Source organism: Oreochromis niloticus, linkage group LG20 (genome assembly GCF_001858045.2).
Source record: "Oreochromis niloticus isolate F11D_XX linkage group LG20, O_niloticus_UMD_NMBU, whole genome shotgun sequence".
Taxonomy (NCBI): domain Eukaryota; kingdom Metazoa; phylum Chordata; class Actinopteri; order Cichliformes; family Cichlidae; genus Oreochromis; species Oreochromis niloticus.
The window spans coordinates 24,342,712-24,358,099 of record NC_031984.2 but is presented as its reverse complement, the minus strand read 5'-3'; the positions used below and the strand labels follow the sequence as shown (position 1 = coordinate 24,358,099).

Below are 15,388 nucleotides of genomic sequence, written 5' to 3'. Positions count from 1 at the left end.
TGAGGTTGTGGTGCAGCACCGTATGTGAGTCCACACAGTGACTAGGGATAAATGAACAAACTTTCAGGACATCGTCAAGCACTTCTACTCAGTTAAATGCCAATAGCAGAGGTGTAGATGCATAGAGAGTTTTATTTGCACAATAATATAATTCATAGTGCGATGAAGCTTAATCACTCCTTTTTATCCTCTTCCTCAAAGGGGAGTTGCAGGGAGTTATGAGGAACAGTGTACTCAGCCATATTGTTCAGCCCGTACACCACACAGCAACTCAGTACACTGCGGGAGATCTCCATGTCACAGGCAACAGACCAGACCCCAAGCTTGACATTGTAGTATTCAACATTAGAGATGTTGATGAAGTCGTTGTAGCCCCCTACAACAAACAGGCAGTCATCAATCACAGAGATGCCAAAGTTGCTGCGGGACTTCAGCATAGGGGGCATGTCCAGCCAGGTGTTGGTGTGGGGATCCTACGCCTCAACAGTCTGCAGAGAAGGAGTTCCATTGAAACCACCTACCTACATGAGGAAAAGAGACATTTGAAGATGATGAAGCTCTAAGCAGATAGAATAGAACTTTCTTGCACACGCTGATTGTGCTTACTGTGAATATGCGGCCTGCAAAGGCTATGGCCCCGAGGCCGCTGCGCCTGCTGCCCATACTTCTGATCAGTGTCCACTGGTCGGCTCTTGGGTTATAACTTTCAACCGATGAGAGACACTCAGTTCCAGTGAAGCCACCACAGATGTAGATCTGGAGAGATAAATATATGTAAGGTACCATGTAGACAAGTATACAAAAACATGAAATTAATATATAGCACACATTTTGAAGGACACAGATAATACTGTATGAAGTGATGACAAAAAGCTGTATTTCTAAATCGGCAAAGTTGAAACTATTTTGCCTAAATTAAGTAATAAAGATGGTGCTTTATCAAATTTCACTGTATGTTAGTGATGAGTGATGATACAGCAAATGTTGGTATCAGTCCAATACCAAGTAAATACAGGGCCAGTATTGCCGATACCAATACTAGTGTAGATACAGTCTAACCTATAAAGGCAGCTGTAGAAGAGAGCAGTGTCATGGTTTATGAGAATTGTCGTCAATTTGCAAATACTGAACACATTTTAATGATTTTTACTTTCCACAATAATGAGTTAACGCAATAAAAACACACCTTCCGGCATTTCATGTATTTTGAAACTGGGTTTTTCGGAAACCTGAAATGTAAATGTGCCTGTCTCTTAAACACTGAGTCAGCTTCTGCTGTTTAAATGTGATACAGCCTAGGCTATCAATAAAATAGAGCTAACAATCAATATTAAAAGTTTGAGACATTTTTCATTTTGCATGTTTGAGGTATACTCTCTTTTCATTTCCAAAAACAAAAACCAAAAAATAATTTGCACAATTCCGTACTGAGGAGAGAAACAAAATATCGATCCTATCATAGTTGTATCCATCTAATACCAATATCAGGTGATAGCGATACTATCAATATTCGGCTCGATCACCTCTACTGTGTGTTTTTCTCAAAAAATAAAAATAAAATGAAAGCAGCACCACAGTCCTAGCCCGTTTGGCTCCCTCTGCCCCCCGCCCACACACACACACACACACATAAAACAAATTAAGGATTGTACATTAACATAAAACTGTTGTCGGAGCTAATTGATATTAAAATCTGTAACATAATGTATTGTTTGGAGTTTACTCTGTTACTGTTACTATTTTTACCATTTCTTTTTGGAGCAACTGTAATCCACATTATTTCCTTAGGGATTAATGTCTGTGAAGGTTCTCAGTCATCCAGGTCATCGTAGTCAAAGTCACTGAAGAAGCTTCTCGGATGAGAGGTGAAACGTCTTCAAGCAACTTAAAGAAGTCCAGACGCTTTTCTTTGCAAATTCCTTTGACTTAGGGATTAATAAAGTATTCTGATTCTGATTGTTTCGGGATGACCTGCCATTATCCAATGACACATCTGCTTACCTGTATCTTTTGCTCGTTTCTCCTCTTCTTTTCTATTTTTTCTAAACTGAGCACCTGATGGCTTTGAACTTTTCTTGTCCATCTTCCATTGGTTTTAATTTTGCACTCCAGTATGAACACACATCCCCCAACCCGAGGATCACCACAACATAACCTAATAGGCCTACACCTTAGTTCACATATTCACTTTGTCTAAGGTGTATTTCTGGGATTTCGCACAACCCAGGATTCAAATCATGAATACATAATAGGCTTGGATTTACATCATTATGAATGAAATGTGCTCTATTTGGAAGCAGCCGGCACCCCTCCCCTTTCGACAGGTTGTGTGTGAGACTTTAAATCATCAAACTGTAAATTATAAATTGTTATTGATCCCTTTACCCCTAGTCCTAAAGTGTATATTTATTTTCTTACTCTTCTTATATTTATTGTTTGTTTACTTGCACTGCTGTAACTGAAGCTTCGTCATCTCGTCTCTCTATATACTGGACTGTATGTAGCGGAGATGACAAAGTTTACTTTGACTTCAGCAGCGCGCAGGCGCACCGAGGGCTCTCGCGCTCACTTTTCGCGTATAGAATTTCGAAAAAACATCGGTGCAAATTATAAGTCTGTATCATAATGTCTGGTGTTGTCGTGTCGTTGTTTTTATTTTGTTTTATTTTGTGAGTTGGTTATTACATGCCGCTCCAGCCAGCCAGAGAATCCCCCGCCGCTCCGCCCTCTCCTCCCTGTGCCGCAAGCAGCAGGCGCACCTCACAAACGGAGGGCGCCCTTACTCCCAGCAAATGGGCGATAGAAAACCGATCGGTGCCTATGCCATTCCCAATATGCGCTGGCTGATGTCGGGGCAGCATGAGTACGAGCAATGTTTTTTTTTTGTTTTTTTTGCCGATGCCCGGATGCGCGTGGTCCCGCCCGTGTCGCCCGTATCAAAAACCGCTACTGCCACCTACCTTGTGGTGGAGGGTCGTGCAGCTCGCATCACTCCGTTGCTGGTGCATGGATGCAATTAAAGTCCACTGGTTGGTGCTGGGCTGATAGCGTTCAACACTATTGAGTCTGCTGTACCCATCAAAACCTCCCATGGCGTATATGTACCCATCCATGGCAGTTACGCTGACGTAGCAGCGATATGAATGCATTGGCGCCAACTCCTGCCAGGTGTGTGTGGTCAGGTCAAACCTCTGCACAGTATTGAACTGCTCGGTGCCGTTGCAGCCACCCACACAGTACACTGATCCATCAACGAAAGTGACACCGTGATAGACCCGGGGTACTTCGCTGACATTAAGTATCTTCACCCAGCGCTTTGCACCAATGTCGTAGGCCTCTATGTCATTGATGGAACTGTCTTCACTGCAGCTTCCAACAGCCAAGATGATGGAGGAGGGCAGGTGAGGACGGGCCAGAGGGTCGCAAAACATGCGGTCGGATGTGTTTGACCTGAGGTCAAACATAGTACGGAGGATAATTACTTGACACTCTTCACTATTCCTCACTATTTCATTTCCAGTTCGTGTGCAGAGAGCATCAGGAACTCATCAGAGATGGTGACGACCGCCTCGAAATGGCTCAACATGAAGAGTAAGGCCTTCATCAGCTGTGGGTTGTAGTAGAAATCTGTAAACCCCCAAATGCCGATGCAGTTCTGTGGGGATATTTGCTTCTCCATGAAGTCGCTGCAGGCTTGCATGATGCCCGATATTCCGAACCTGTCTGCTGCTATGAAAAGCTCTTGCACGTTGTCTGTTGTCACAGGAAAAACCCCAGTGTAGGCAAATTCTTTTTTTTTTTTTTTATTCATATTTTAAATGGACAGAAACATTAACAAATATACAACAGGAATAATCATACTGTCAGTTCTCTGTCCGGTTCTTAACAACAACCAACAAATAAGGACTAACAATAACTAAAGACAAACAAACAAACAAACAAACAAAAACAAAACAATAACAAACAAACAAAAAACAAACAAACAAACAAAAAAAAACTCCAGGAGAAACAAAAAGATAAACCGCCTCCTGGGAAACATCAACAAAAACAAAATCAATGGGGGCTAAACCCCCGGGTGTCAAAAAAAAAATAAGACATAACCTTGACCACTGATAACATTAGACAATTTCTTCCCTCTGCTGACTTTCAAAGTAAAAGAACAACAACCAGAATACCTACGACACATGAACCCCCCCCCCCCCCCCCCAAAAAAACACTTATCACAATATCTAAGAGACATTGTCGATATACAACAAAAAAGGACCCCAAACCTGCTCAAAAATATCTTCTCTCCCCTTAATTCTGTACATAACCCGTTCATATGATGCCATCTTAGACATTTGTTCAGTCCATTCCCTGAGAGAACAGGGGCTGGATGACTTCCAGTGCCTCAGTATTATCCTGCATCCTGTTATGAAAGCCAGACGCATCCACAGTCTCTGTTTTTTTGAAAGAATACTGTTGTCAGGTAACAGGCCCAGGACACATACAGCTGGAGATTTAGAGAGATTAAGTTTAAAAATATCATTCACCAAGTTAATGATCCCGTCCCACAAATAATCATTTTTCCGACATGTGTACAACATATGAACTAGAGTCCCGGCTTCCTCCTGACATTTCCAACAGGTGTCATTATCAACAAGCTTCAGCCTGACTAATTTACTGGGAGTCCAGTAATTTCTGTGAAGCAACTTGTACTGGATAAGTTGAGACTGTGTTTCAGGTGAGCAAACATACCATGATGAAACCAGCTGCTTCCAAGTGTCCTCTAAAATCTGGATACCCAGATCCTTCTCCCAACACTGCCTCAATCCCCCCAAATTGGGAGAGTGCGCCTCTCTGAACATCCCATAGAATTTGGATGCCCTGATTCTATTAATGCCAGGAGCTGCAAACATCTCCTGAATACTAGATGGAGGGTCTGGGTTATTATTCCAAATGGTTTTAATACAGTGTCTTATTTGAAAAAACCTCCAAATTTCCCTTGGATCCAGATTAAATTCTCGTCTGATTTCTGCAAACGATTTCATGCCAGTCTGCCCAAATAAATCCCCCACCTGATTGATACCTGTCCTAGCCCAAGCCTCCCACCTGACTGGTTTCTTACCAATTAATATTTTCTTATTATGCCAGATAGAGGCTCTAGAGGTTAGATAGGGGCTAACGTTGATATATTGGTGAGCTCTAGACCAGGTCTCTTGCATGAAAGCCAATACAGGATCTTTAAACGGTACTGGTCTTCCCTTCTGAGTGAGGAAGGCCTCTAAAGACGAAGGAGCCACAAGACTTTCCTCAATCGCAACCCATGAAGGCTTCTCCGTAAGGGAATTGTATATCTTAACTAACTGAGAGAGGGAGAAAGCATAGTGATACCAAACCATCTTGGACAATGCCAACCCGCCATTATCTTTTGGAGCATATAATTTGGACCGATTAAAAGATGGCTTTTTGCCTGCCCACACAAAACCCTCCACACATGTATTATAAAGCTTTAACAAATTATGTGGGACTGCTATCGGTAACATGTGAAGAAGGTACTGAAGTTTAGGGGCAATAATCATCTTCACCAAATTAATTCTGCCCAAAAGGGACAGATTTATTTTAGCCCAATTCTGCAACAACGGACGAATGTTTTCAATCACTGGGGAGATATTTACTTGCATTATGTTATCTAAACCAGGGGTCAGTTTAATCCCCAAGTAAGTCAAACCCTCGGGGATCCACTTGAACTGCCATGAGCTCCTCGTAACTGGAGGACACAATTTAGAAATGGGCATAACTTCCGACTTAGACCAATTTATGGTGTAGCCAGAGATTACAGAAAAGGAATCAATAATTGAGGAAATTGCAGGAACGGCCTGTTCTGGGTTACTTGAGATCAGTAAAATGTCATCTGCATACAAAAAAATTTTATGTTCTTCTTGACCCATATCCACCCCTCTAATTTGCTTACATTCACGTAATGCAATAGCCAAAGGCTCCAAAAACAGGGCGAAAATGAGTGTAGGCAAATTCAATGATGAGCTTCACTGTGCCAGGTGTCACATCGGGAATGTCAAAGATTCGACAGTCTGGGGCTGACCAGCGCGCAAAGAGAGCTCTGTGAGATGAGGGGGAAAAGTATTAAAAATGAGGTGTTGCGCCACCCACATGTTCATACAGCATCACGCGTCATCAGTATGATTTATTTTTTAACACCAACCCCATTATATGTATTTGTTCGTTCAAATATAAACAAAGTGTGAGTAACAAATTGCATAAAAACGCCGGATGTTGAGTCGAGTTCATATATGCAAATTGATTGGAGCTTGTTTCATAAAATAGTGCTTTCTCCTTCACGAGTAGCTCACAAATTAGTACTCCAACCATGCAGCGATAGACAGAAAGTCAGAATTGACACTTCAGATTCAACTGGTGTAAACACTTGAAACTTTTATGCACTGATTTACAAACGTAAACAATTCGTAAACCGGTGCATACAAGTCAAGTTTTACATATTTCTTCACATATACAGTGTTCATATAACTCAGCTCACCAACTTCATGAATCAACAGTCAGCTTGTTCTCAAACTTTTCTCAGCCCATAATCACACTGCAGTCATTAAGTCACCTGAAATACTCACTACAGTTACTCAAGATGATCTTGTGGACTTGAAATTCAGCGCCGGCCACTCAGATCACGGCGTCACAAAGCTGTTGAGCCAGGCGGAGCTCATTATACACCAAGTTATATCCACTCCTTTTTACTCTTCGATACGAAACTTTTCTCCCTTTTCCGACTTTTCAAACAGTTCTTGTCCTTGCAATGAGCTGAATGTGAGTGAATGTGATGTGTCAGAACGAAAGGTGACTTCATAGCATCACTGTGAAGAACAGACATTTATCACTTCCTTCGTACGTGCACAAATGTGTGTGGTGTAGTTACAGCAGTTTGAATGTCAATGAAAGACTCATGTTTATACTACTGTTAATCAGCACATAGAGAATACTGCTCTTGATGACATTTCATTTTATAAACTTAAAAAATATAAAATATTACCAGATAAATATTGCTAGAAGCTCAGTTGACTAACACTACTAATACATAAAATACATACTTTAAGACACTTTAAGTCTGAAATAACATTAGAGGTGTTTAAAAAGACAAAACAAGAGGCAAGAACACAAGTATTCATGATTAATGGAAATAAATAAATAAATAAAAATTTGAATTAGCTTCTTAAATTGAGCATTTGTTAAACTCTACTTCGAGTCACATGCAGTTTTCTGTAGTCAGGACTCTTCCTCCACCCTTACAGCTTCTAAGGAGTATGAGAAAGGGTCTGTTCCCATTTCATCTTCCTGTGATTTTATATTGACATCCACCGTCATATCTGTAATATAATATTTAAAGTAGGGAATTTCTTAGATGGAGGATACACCAAACCTAATGAAAAGATCCTAGAAGGATAAGGTCCACTACTTAAATAACTTAAAATTATAACAGAAATGTAATCCATGGTCTCTAAACTGTTTCCTCACTGCATTAAATGAAAAGCTGGAAAACTCTGATTTGCACATATGACTTTTATTATTATTATTATTGTGTATTATAATTAAAACCCATTTTTAATTTAAGTATGTATATTTCCATTATACTGAAATTATGTAAAATACACACAGAATTTGTTCAAATGGTTCCAGTTTATTGGCATCCACTGAATCACTTTCATTACAGAAAAAACATTATCCCTAGTGGCAGAGTCCTGGTAGTACAGACTGATTCTATAGAGAAACACATACCACACAGCAAGTCAGTAAGAAAATATCTAAGTGTTATCTACAGTCAAGCACATCTGGGTTAAAATGTTATTGAAATCTTTCCTGGTTTTGGTTTTTATCAGATGAACATGAATTAATGAAATAATGGCTCCACTTTAATGTTCGACATCCAAAATCCAAAAGTTTATTTTGACATTAGGGCTCATGTTAAAGCCCAAACATCTGTTTTATGACCCCAGTAATGACTCTAACGAATGCATCCACACCTTTGGTTGAACAAACGCTGCAGAAAACTGCTAATTTTCACCTGCTCTTTGAAAGATTTCGTGGTTCCAGACTTCCAGGAGAGGCTAATCTTTTTACTGCAAAGGTTTTACATGAACAGCATGTCTCAGCTGAGCGTTTGGAATCAGCAGATAAGCTACAGCTTCTACAATCTTTCTTTTATATAAGGAAAAAAAAAAAAAATCACCTCAGCTGCAGCAGCAGGACTCGCCATGTGTTTCTGAAGACGCTAATGAAATGAGCAGTTTGTCTAGTTAAACATCTCTGAGCTTTTTATCATAAACTTTTTCAATAAATGCATTTTTCCTTTGTGTATCAGACAACTGAAAATTAAATATCAGTTAAGCAAAATGACAGATGGCCTTCTCGCAGAACTGTTCCTAAAAGGCTTGTACCAAAATAATGACTTTGGTAATTACCAACTTTTCCTGACCTCAATATCTAAATAAACACATTTGTTACATGATGGATCACCCGTGAAAAAAAACAAAAACAAATATGAAAGGGATGCAGGCGTGAACCTGTTGAACACGATACAGGCAGGTAGAACTGTGGAATATTTAATAATTATTTTTGATCAATCCAATGTGGCTATTTAATGTCGTTAAAGTAGAGAACGGTCAGTTCATTTCACAATAACATATAACCTAATTAATGCAACTACGCTACCCTTTTATTTAACTTTTCCAAACATGTTGTGATCAGTATATCAGCAAATGTCGTTTTGTGGCTCGTTTATCTTGACACTTCTTTTAATGACGGCTCAGTCCTCCTGATGTCTTCATTTATTTTTATTTTTGCCTTCTTATCAATTACCTTTTCAAAAGATACAGCAATAGTTTTTTTAGTTTTAGCATTTCGATGATCTTTTTTCAAACGTGCAGGATTTCATTAGCAAAACTCAAACTGTGCCTCTTTTCCACTAACGAACATAATGAGCTTCATCATATTTCAAATGAAAGCATGACAACAGTTCTTTTGAACCTTGTGCACCTTTGTATCAAAATAAGAAAAATCCTTACATACAGGAAAATAAAAAGTCCCTTGTCTTTAAAATTCCCGCCTGAATGATTGTATCCCACAAATCGCATTTTTCAGACTCTACCAAGTGTTACTTTAATGAAAGCGCTGTGTGTGGCGTCCAGTGAAACAACCAAAAAAGCAACACATACTGAAGTGGCCTGATATTTTCTCTAACTATACACACACAATCAACAATCTCTCTAATTTGTCGATAAAAACCAAGCAACTGAAAGTCAAAAAGTAAACCTAATGAATGGTACATCCTCTTCACAGTGTAGCCACAGCCTTTAGGAATTAAGAGGGCGGACAGACAGCCTTTGCTCACTGAATCCGAACTATAACTTACAGCCAGATGCTTCGACTGATACGTCCTGACCAAGTTTACGTCTAAGCTCCTCCTCCTAAATCACTGAAACTTCCAGCATTTAAAACAAAATAAAAGCAATAGGAAACTTGTTCCGAGCTGGTGAAGTGGAATCCTTGACGATCGAGAGGGTATGGGGGGAAGAAACAAACAAAATAAACAAACTGACAGAGTCTTTATTCTCCTCTGCAGAGCATTCTCATTTTACCAAAAGCCTTCCTCCTCCTCGTCCTGCAGGTTTGAATTAGCAGGTAGGCTGGCGACTGTTAAGAGGATTGACCACACGTGTCCTCTGGCTGGAGACATTTCTGTAAATCCAACGTGGAGCTGAGATTGGCTGGGGAGGAGCACACGGGAGACTTCGTCGAGGCAAAGGGTGCTCAATCGGTGGAGAAGAGGTCGCCTGCTGAGGGGAGCGGAGCCAGACCCCCAGTTACGTTGGGCAGCAGCGAAAGGTCAGGGAGACTCTGGATGTGGGACTTGAGCTCCTTCCTCACCTGAGTCACCCTCGCCAGTTTCTGCTTATACTCCTGCCGAAAACATGACGACATGCACAGGTATGAGCAATTTATACCTTTTTTAATATGAAAAAATGTGAAGCAGGAAACAGAAGAGCCAGGCAGTAAAGAAGGGAGATGACCTCTAAAGCTGGACGCACCACAATGTCAGTAAAAAACATCAGAATTGTATGTAAACGTAAACGTCCAAGAATAAACGTCTGCCAACTGTGATAAGCAGATCTTGCTTTTTACAGTGTGCTGACTTTCTCACCTCTTTTATTTCTTGCCATGTCAGTAGAAATAAACATGTTTGCAGACAAATATAAAAAGCTGTTTTTATTTCCTCAGCTAATGTGAGTCACTGAACTTGACCTCAAACAGATCGGGGTGTTGTTACCTTTAGGTATTTTTCCTGCAGTTATCTGTGAAATAATATGGCATGCTGTATGATAACAGCTATAATGAGTTCAGACATCTGTACTTAACTCTACACAAGTGTATTACAGGTTTTGCGGCTCCCTTTATTAATGAGACAAACACAAGCATTCAAACATCCTTTTCTAATGATTGTTGCGCCTGTCGGTGCCTTACCTCTAGTTTCTTCTCTCTCTCCATGAGTGCCTCCTTCTGGCTGCTGATGTATTCAGTGAGCATACGTGCTAACTGCCGCCGGTCCTCCAGCTCTGCGGCCAGGCGCCCGTTATATTCCGCCAGCAGCAAGCAGGCTTCATCCACTGTTTTTGAGAGCTTGTCTGCAGCCTCTTTGTCTAGAGTTGAGCCAAAGTGTGTGTTGTTAATGTCAGAGTCTTAATTTAATCCGAGGTTACTCGAGATAAACACGCTCCTCTACAAGGAGTGCTTGATTGCTATATATATGTTCTGTCCTAATATTTTTTGATTGACTGTGAGTCTTTTTGGGAGGAACAATTTAATTACACTGAAAGCAGAGATAAAATAATCTAAGCTCAAGCTCTACAAAGAGATCTCCTGAGGCTGCTCTCTCCTTAGCTTTCTGTGGTCAGTGTGGTACAAACCATAGAAGACACCTACAATGCTAATTACAGGGCACAATCTAGTTTACCTTGGCTCTTTTCCACTAGTACGGTACCTACTTGGCTCAACTCAACTGTACTCTACTCGTTTTGTCTCATTTTTCATTATAATCAACTACCATCTAATGTGGATGGGGTCATTATAGGAATTTGGCTGAAACTGCTGGGTTTAAAAAAAGTGTGTTTTGAATTTTGTGAAGGAGTCACTCTCATGACTCACCGAGTGACACCACTGACTTGCCAATTGGCAGCATGCAGTCTGTTAGCATGACATTTTTGGATCGATTCAGCTCGCTTGGAACGAAAAGTACCCGGTACCAGGTCCTACTATCAAAAACCATAAAAGCCGAGTCGAATTGAGCTCAGTATGCACTAGTGGAATCAGTCTTTTCTAGGGGTACCATCATTTATACCCAGGCCAATTTCATTAGTTGTTTAAAAAAATGATTCTGCTGAACGACAATTTAAAAGCAATGTCTGATTTTCTTTAAGTTTTTTGTTTTAGTGTTATTACTTTTCTCAGTTTCAAGTTATTATTTTAGTTACCACTGTAGGTTGTTCTTTCTTTGACAGAAGGTTACCAACAATTTTGTCCAAAACCGAGCTGAGCTGTCCAAGCCTTACCTGTGATCTTCTCCAGCAGGGAAACATCCTGGACTTCCTGCGGCAGCGAGGCAATCTTCTGACGAACAGCTGCGTCGCCTGATGCAGCGTTCTCTAAGTCCTGCAGGGCTTTTACCAGCTCCTCTGTCTGCACGTGTGCCAGAGTGTGTTTGAAGACAGGAGACAAGGAAAAAAAGGAAGTGGGGGAAACAATAAGAGATCAGTGAGGAGGGCAGTCCAAAGACAAAAATCCCAGCATTTTAACATGATCTGAATTAAACGTTGGCATCTTCACCAGCTGAGTTGCTGAGGAATCTGCGTTGCGAGGAGAAGTGTGGCTTCTATAGTCGTTGTCATCATCGTCCTCATCTTCCTGGATCTTTTGATAGCTTCTTTTCACTGGCTTTTTTTCTTCTGCAGAGTGAAGTTTGGAGATAACAGAACAGAAAAAACACATCATGAGGTCTCTAATATGTTTCCTTTAACACCTATGATGGCATACTGATATCAACAGGATAAACACCCAAAACGTATTCACTGTTGGATAACATTTTGGGTACTTGAACGCTGCTCTTTCTGTTGTTCTGTGATACAAACTCAGTAAAATCCTGCCATTTACCTGCAAATGCAGGCGTGTCGACACACATGTTGTTAACAGTGAAAGAGTGAAAAGAAAGGCTTCCTGTTTGGAGAATTATTCAGTCGTAATCAGTGTATTCACTCAGACGCAGCCCACTGATACAGTCACCTCATAAATCATGACAGCTCTCTAACAAACGTCCACAAAATGTGACTTCTTTCAGCACTGGTGATCCTGGCCATGGTTTTAAAGTGAAATGCTGTGATGTCAAACGCATCGTATACATTTACATACACCTGTGACAACATGTTATGTAATAGTCATCTAACCTGAAGGCCTGGGACTGTTTGAGTCTTCTATGGCGAGTTTGAGCTGCTGGATGAAGTCGCTTCTGTAGAGGTTCCTCTCCTTCCAGATGTTCAACAGTCTTTCCATGTGCTTTTTACAGTTCTCGTCTGCATCACTGCAGGGCGACGAGAGGAACAACAGAGTTCAGCACACAATAAGGGAATAACAACTTGTTACATAAAAATTTAAAATTTAAAGACGTACAGGAAGGCTATAAAAAGATCAAAGCACATCCAGAGTTTTTATGACATGTATGACAAAAGATAATCGGGGCTGCAGAGGTCCAGATAGGATCTGCTGTGCTTAATAGAAAAGCATAGCAAAACCACAATTCAAACAAATTATTTCCCATGCATCTACTTCCCCACACAGACTCACACACATTTACTACATTCAGGAGAGTCTAATTTGGAGCTGACTCAGAGAACACGGTGGTCACCATTAAAATATACCTGGCAACATGGGAGCAGGCATCGACGAGCACAGACTCAAAGTCTTTGGTGAACTCGGGGCCTTTCTTCTTGCTGTTCTGGATGACATCATTAGCCAGATACAGGAATGTCAGCTTCCTGCTGCTTTTAGCTGCAAGATACATGAAAAATATCTCATTTAAAACATTAGCTTTAACAAAATTAACAAGGAAAATTCACAGAGTGATTATCAGTTTCTCACATTCAAATTATTTTGAGTTTGAGTTGCAGTTTGAGTTTTAATTGGCATATTTTCCCTTCATCATGCCCATCTCCTTTACTTACAGCATAAGAATTAGGAAAAATACACTGTTAGTCGCAATAAAACTTGATTTAGTAGCATTTCTATTCTTTCACACCAATGCAAGCTGACCATCTATAAGGTCTTAGGGCAGGGGTGTCAAACATAATTCCCACGGATCAGAATCAGCCTAGCACAGATTCCAATTCAGCCCACTGGACAGCTTTGGAAAATGTAGAAAGGTGCATAATATGTGGTTTATAGGTTTTCCTACTGAGAAAGACCTCCCCCATTACTGTTCATACTGCACCAAAGTAATTAAGCAACAGATAAACAATTAACTGAGAGAAAAATAGTTTTTTTTTCCACAATGCACTATAACAGTTTATGTTTTTTTACAATAGGTCCACAGTTTAAAAAAGGCTATTTTCTATTAACAAAAAAACAAACAAAAACAAAACAGTACAGGACAGACTGGGCTGTAAGATACCAGAAGTCATCCTACACATTTATTTCCTGAAACTAAGATAATGCCATGGATTAAATGCACAGTTAAACTTCTTTGCACTGACAGAAAGGGGCTTTGCAGTGTGCTGTACGTGGCTCACAGCGTAAAATGAGTTTACAGTCTGTGCCTATGTCATGGCTTAGAAAGAAATGCATGTATTAATGCATGTACAGTGTCCTTTACTTGTTTAAGTTACCAGCTCTCTCTTTGGCTGCAACATACAACACAAATGTGTGTATGTGTGTATGTGTGTGTGTGTGTGTGTGTGTGTGTGTGTGTGTGGGGGGGGGTTTCAGCGGGGGCAGTCAGATCTCACCTTTCTTCAGCTCTCTGTGCCACACTTTGACGATGAGGGCCGAGTGTTTGCGGTGGTGGATGATCCACAGAGACAGAGTCTGGACGCTCTGCTGCGAGCTGCTCAGCTCCGACAGCTTCTTCTCCAGGGCGGACTCAGAGAAGGACGACATGCCGGTGAGTGAGTGTGCGCTTCCCTTGTGACCGGACCGACTCCGACCAGCTCTAACGCGACTGAGCCCCGAGCTATTTTGGAGAGACCCGCACTGTCATCAAAACTGAAGTTGTGCTGCTAACTTACAGACAGGTAGCATCAAACTGCTTCCCGCTCCTCCCAAACGTTACCTTCCTCCCAGCTTCCTGAATTATCGACCAAATCCGCTAAAGCAAGCCTGCGATGAAGATGAGCTCCTTTATCAGCAGCTGCTTCTTCACTCACTCCAGTGTTTGTTTACAGCACCAGCTAACGTTAGCCAACCGAGCTAAGCAGCCATCTGCAGAGCAGTGCAGCCCTGTGCTAGCCTGCTCTCCAAACAGACCCTGAATACACAGAGCTTCTGTAACACGCCGGATTAATACGTGTCAACCCACCAGCATAAAAAACCCAACGACGAAGCGCTAACGGCGAAACTCACACTTTGGCTTTGGTCGCCTAACTCATCAAAAAGACTTCTTTCAAAAAATGGCAGCTTGCACTTTCACCTCGATGTTCGCGTCGCATGGTAGTGACGCAAACAGAACCGGGCATCATCATCATCATCTTTATCCGGGGATGAAGGCTATTTTGTTCATATCGCCACTGCTTAAATAACACAGAATTTTTTAAAGACACTCAGTATCATCTATACCTTCACGAGAATTTTGAGAAATATGTCTCAGTATTTTTGATGATTTAGAAAAAATATATATAAATTAGAACATGTAATAAGGCTATAAGGGGCACTGAAAGTAATTCACTAAAGTTGTGTATTTTTGTTTATTTTTTACTGCAGTTCAAATGCATTAAAACAGGCAATTTTACACTGTCAGATCAATATTTTGATTAGATTGATAGGCCAAAAACACGGGAAGAGGAGAACATGATTGGAGCTTTAGTTATAGGCCAAGCAGGCCATTGTTTTGTTATGTTATGTCCAAAATGCCTCTCTTCCACTTTGCAGTTTGACCGGCTGATCTTTTAAAAGCTGTAAGACCCGAACACTTCTGTTTTATTGCACCAGTTCAACACAAAGACATGACAAACAGTTGTTATATAGGACTATAGTTAAATGTCGTACTATTTTTTTCTTTGTGTACCAAATGATTAACCAAAACGTTGCCCAATTTCAGTCTATACTTAGCTGTTTGCAATTCACTTTA

General features: G+C 40.7%; 1 protein-coding gene and 1 pseudogene across 1 annotated transcript; both read right to left on the bottom strand.

The window, feature by feature from the left end:
• Positions 1 to 63: 63 nt before the first annotated feature.
• LOC100692700 (kelch-like protein 10) lies at positions 64 to 6,207 on the bottom strand (annotated as a pseudogene).
• Positions 6,208 to 7,668: 1,461 nt separating this feature from the next.
• rprd1b (regulation of nuclear pre-mRNA domain containing 1B) lies at positions 7,669 to 14,779 on the bottom strand. The gene is made up of 8 exons (XM_003444775.5): positions 14,375 to 14,779; positions 14,052 to 14,275; positions 12,969 to 13,098; positions 12,498 to 12,631; positions 11,884 to 12,002; positions 11,610 to 11,736; positions 10,525 to 10,700; positions 7,669 to 9,963 (listed from the first exon to the last, which is right to left on the bottom strand). Exons 2-8 carry the CDS (start codon positions 14,200 to 14,202, stop codon positions 9,814 to 9,816), a joined length of 987 nt encoding a protein of 328 aa, XP_003444823.1. The 5' UTR covers positions 14,203 to 14,275; positions 14,375 to 14,779; the 3' UTR covers positions 7,669 to 9,813.
• Positions 14,780 to 15,388: the final 609 nt, after the last annotated feature.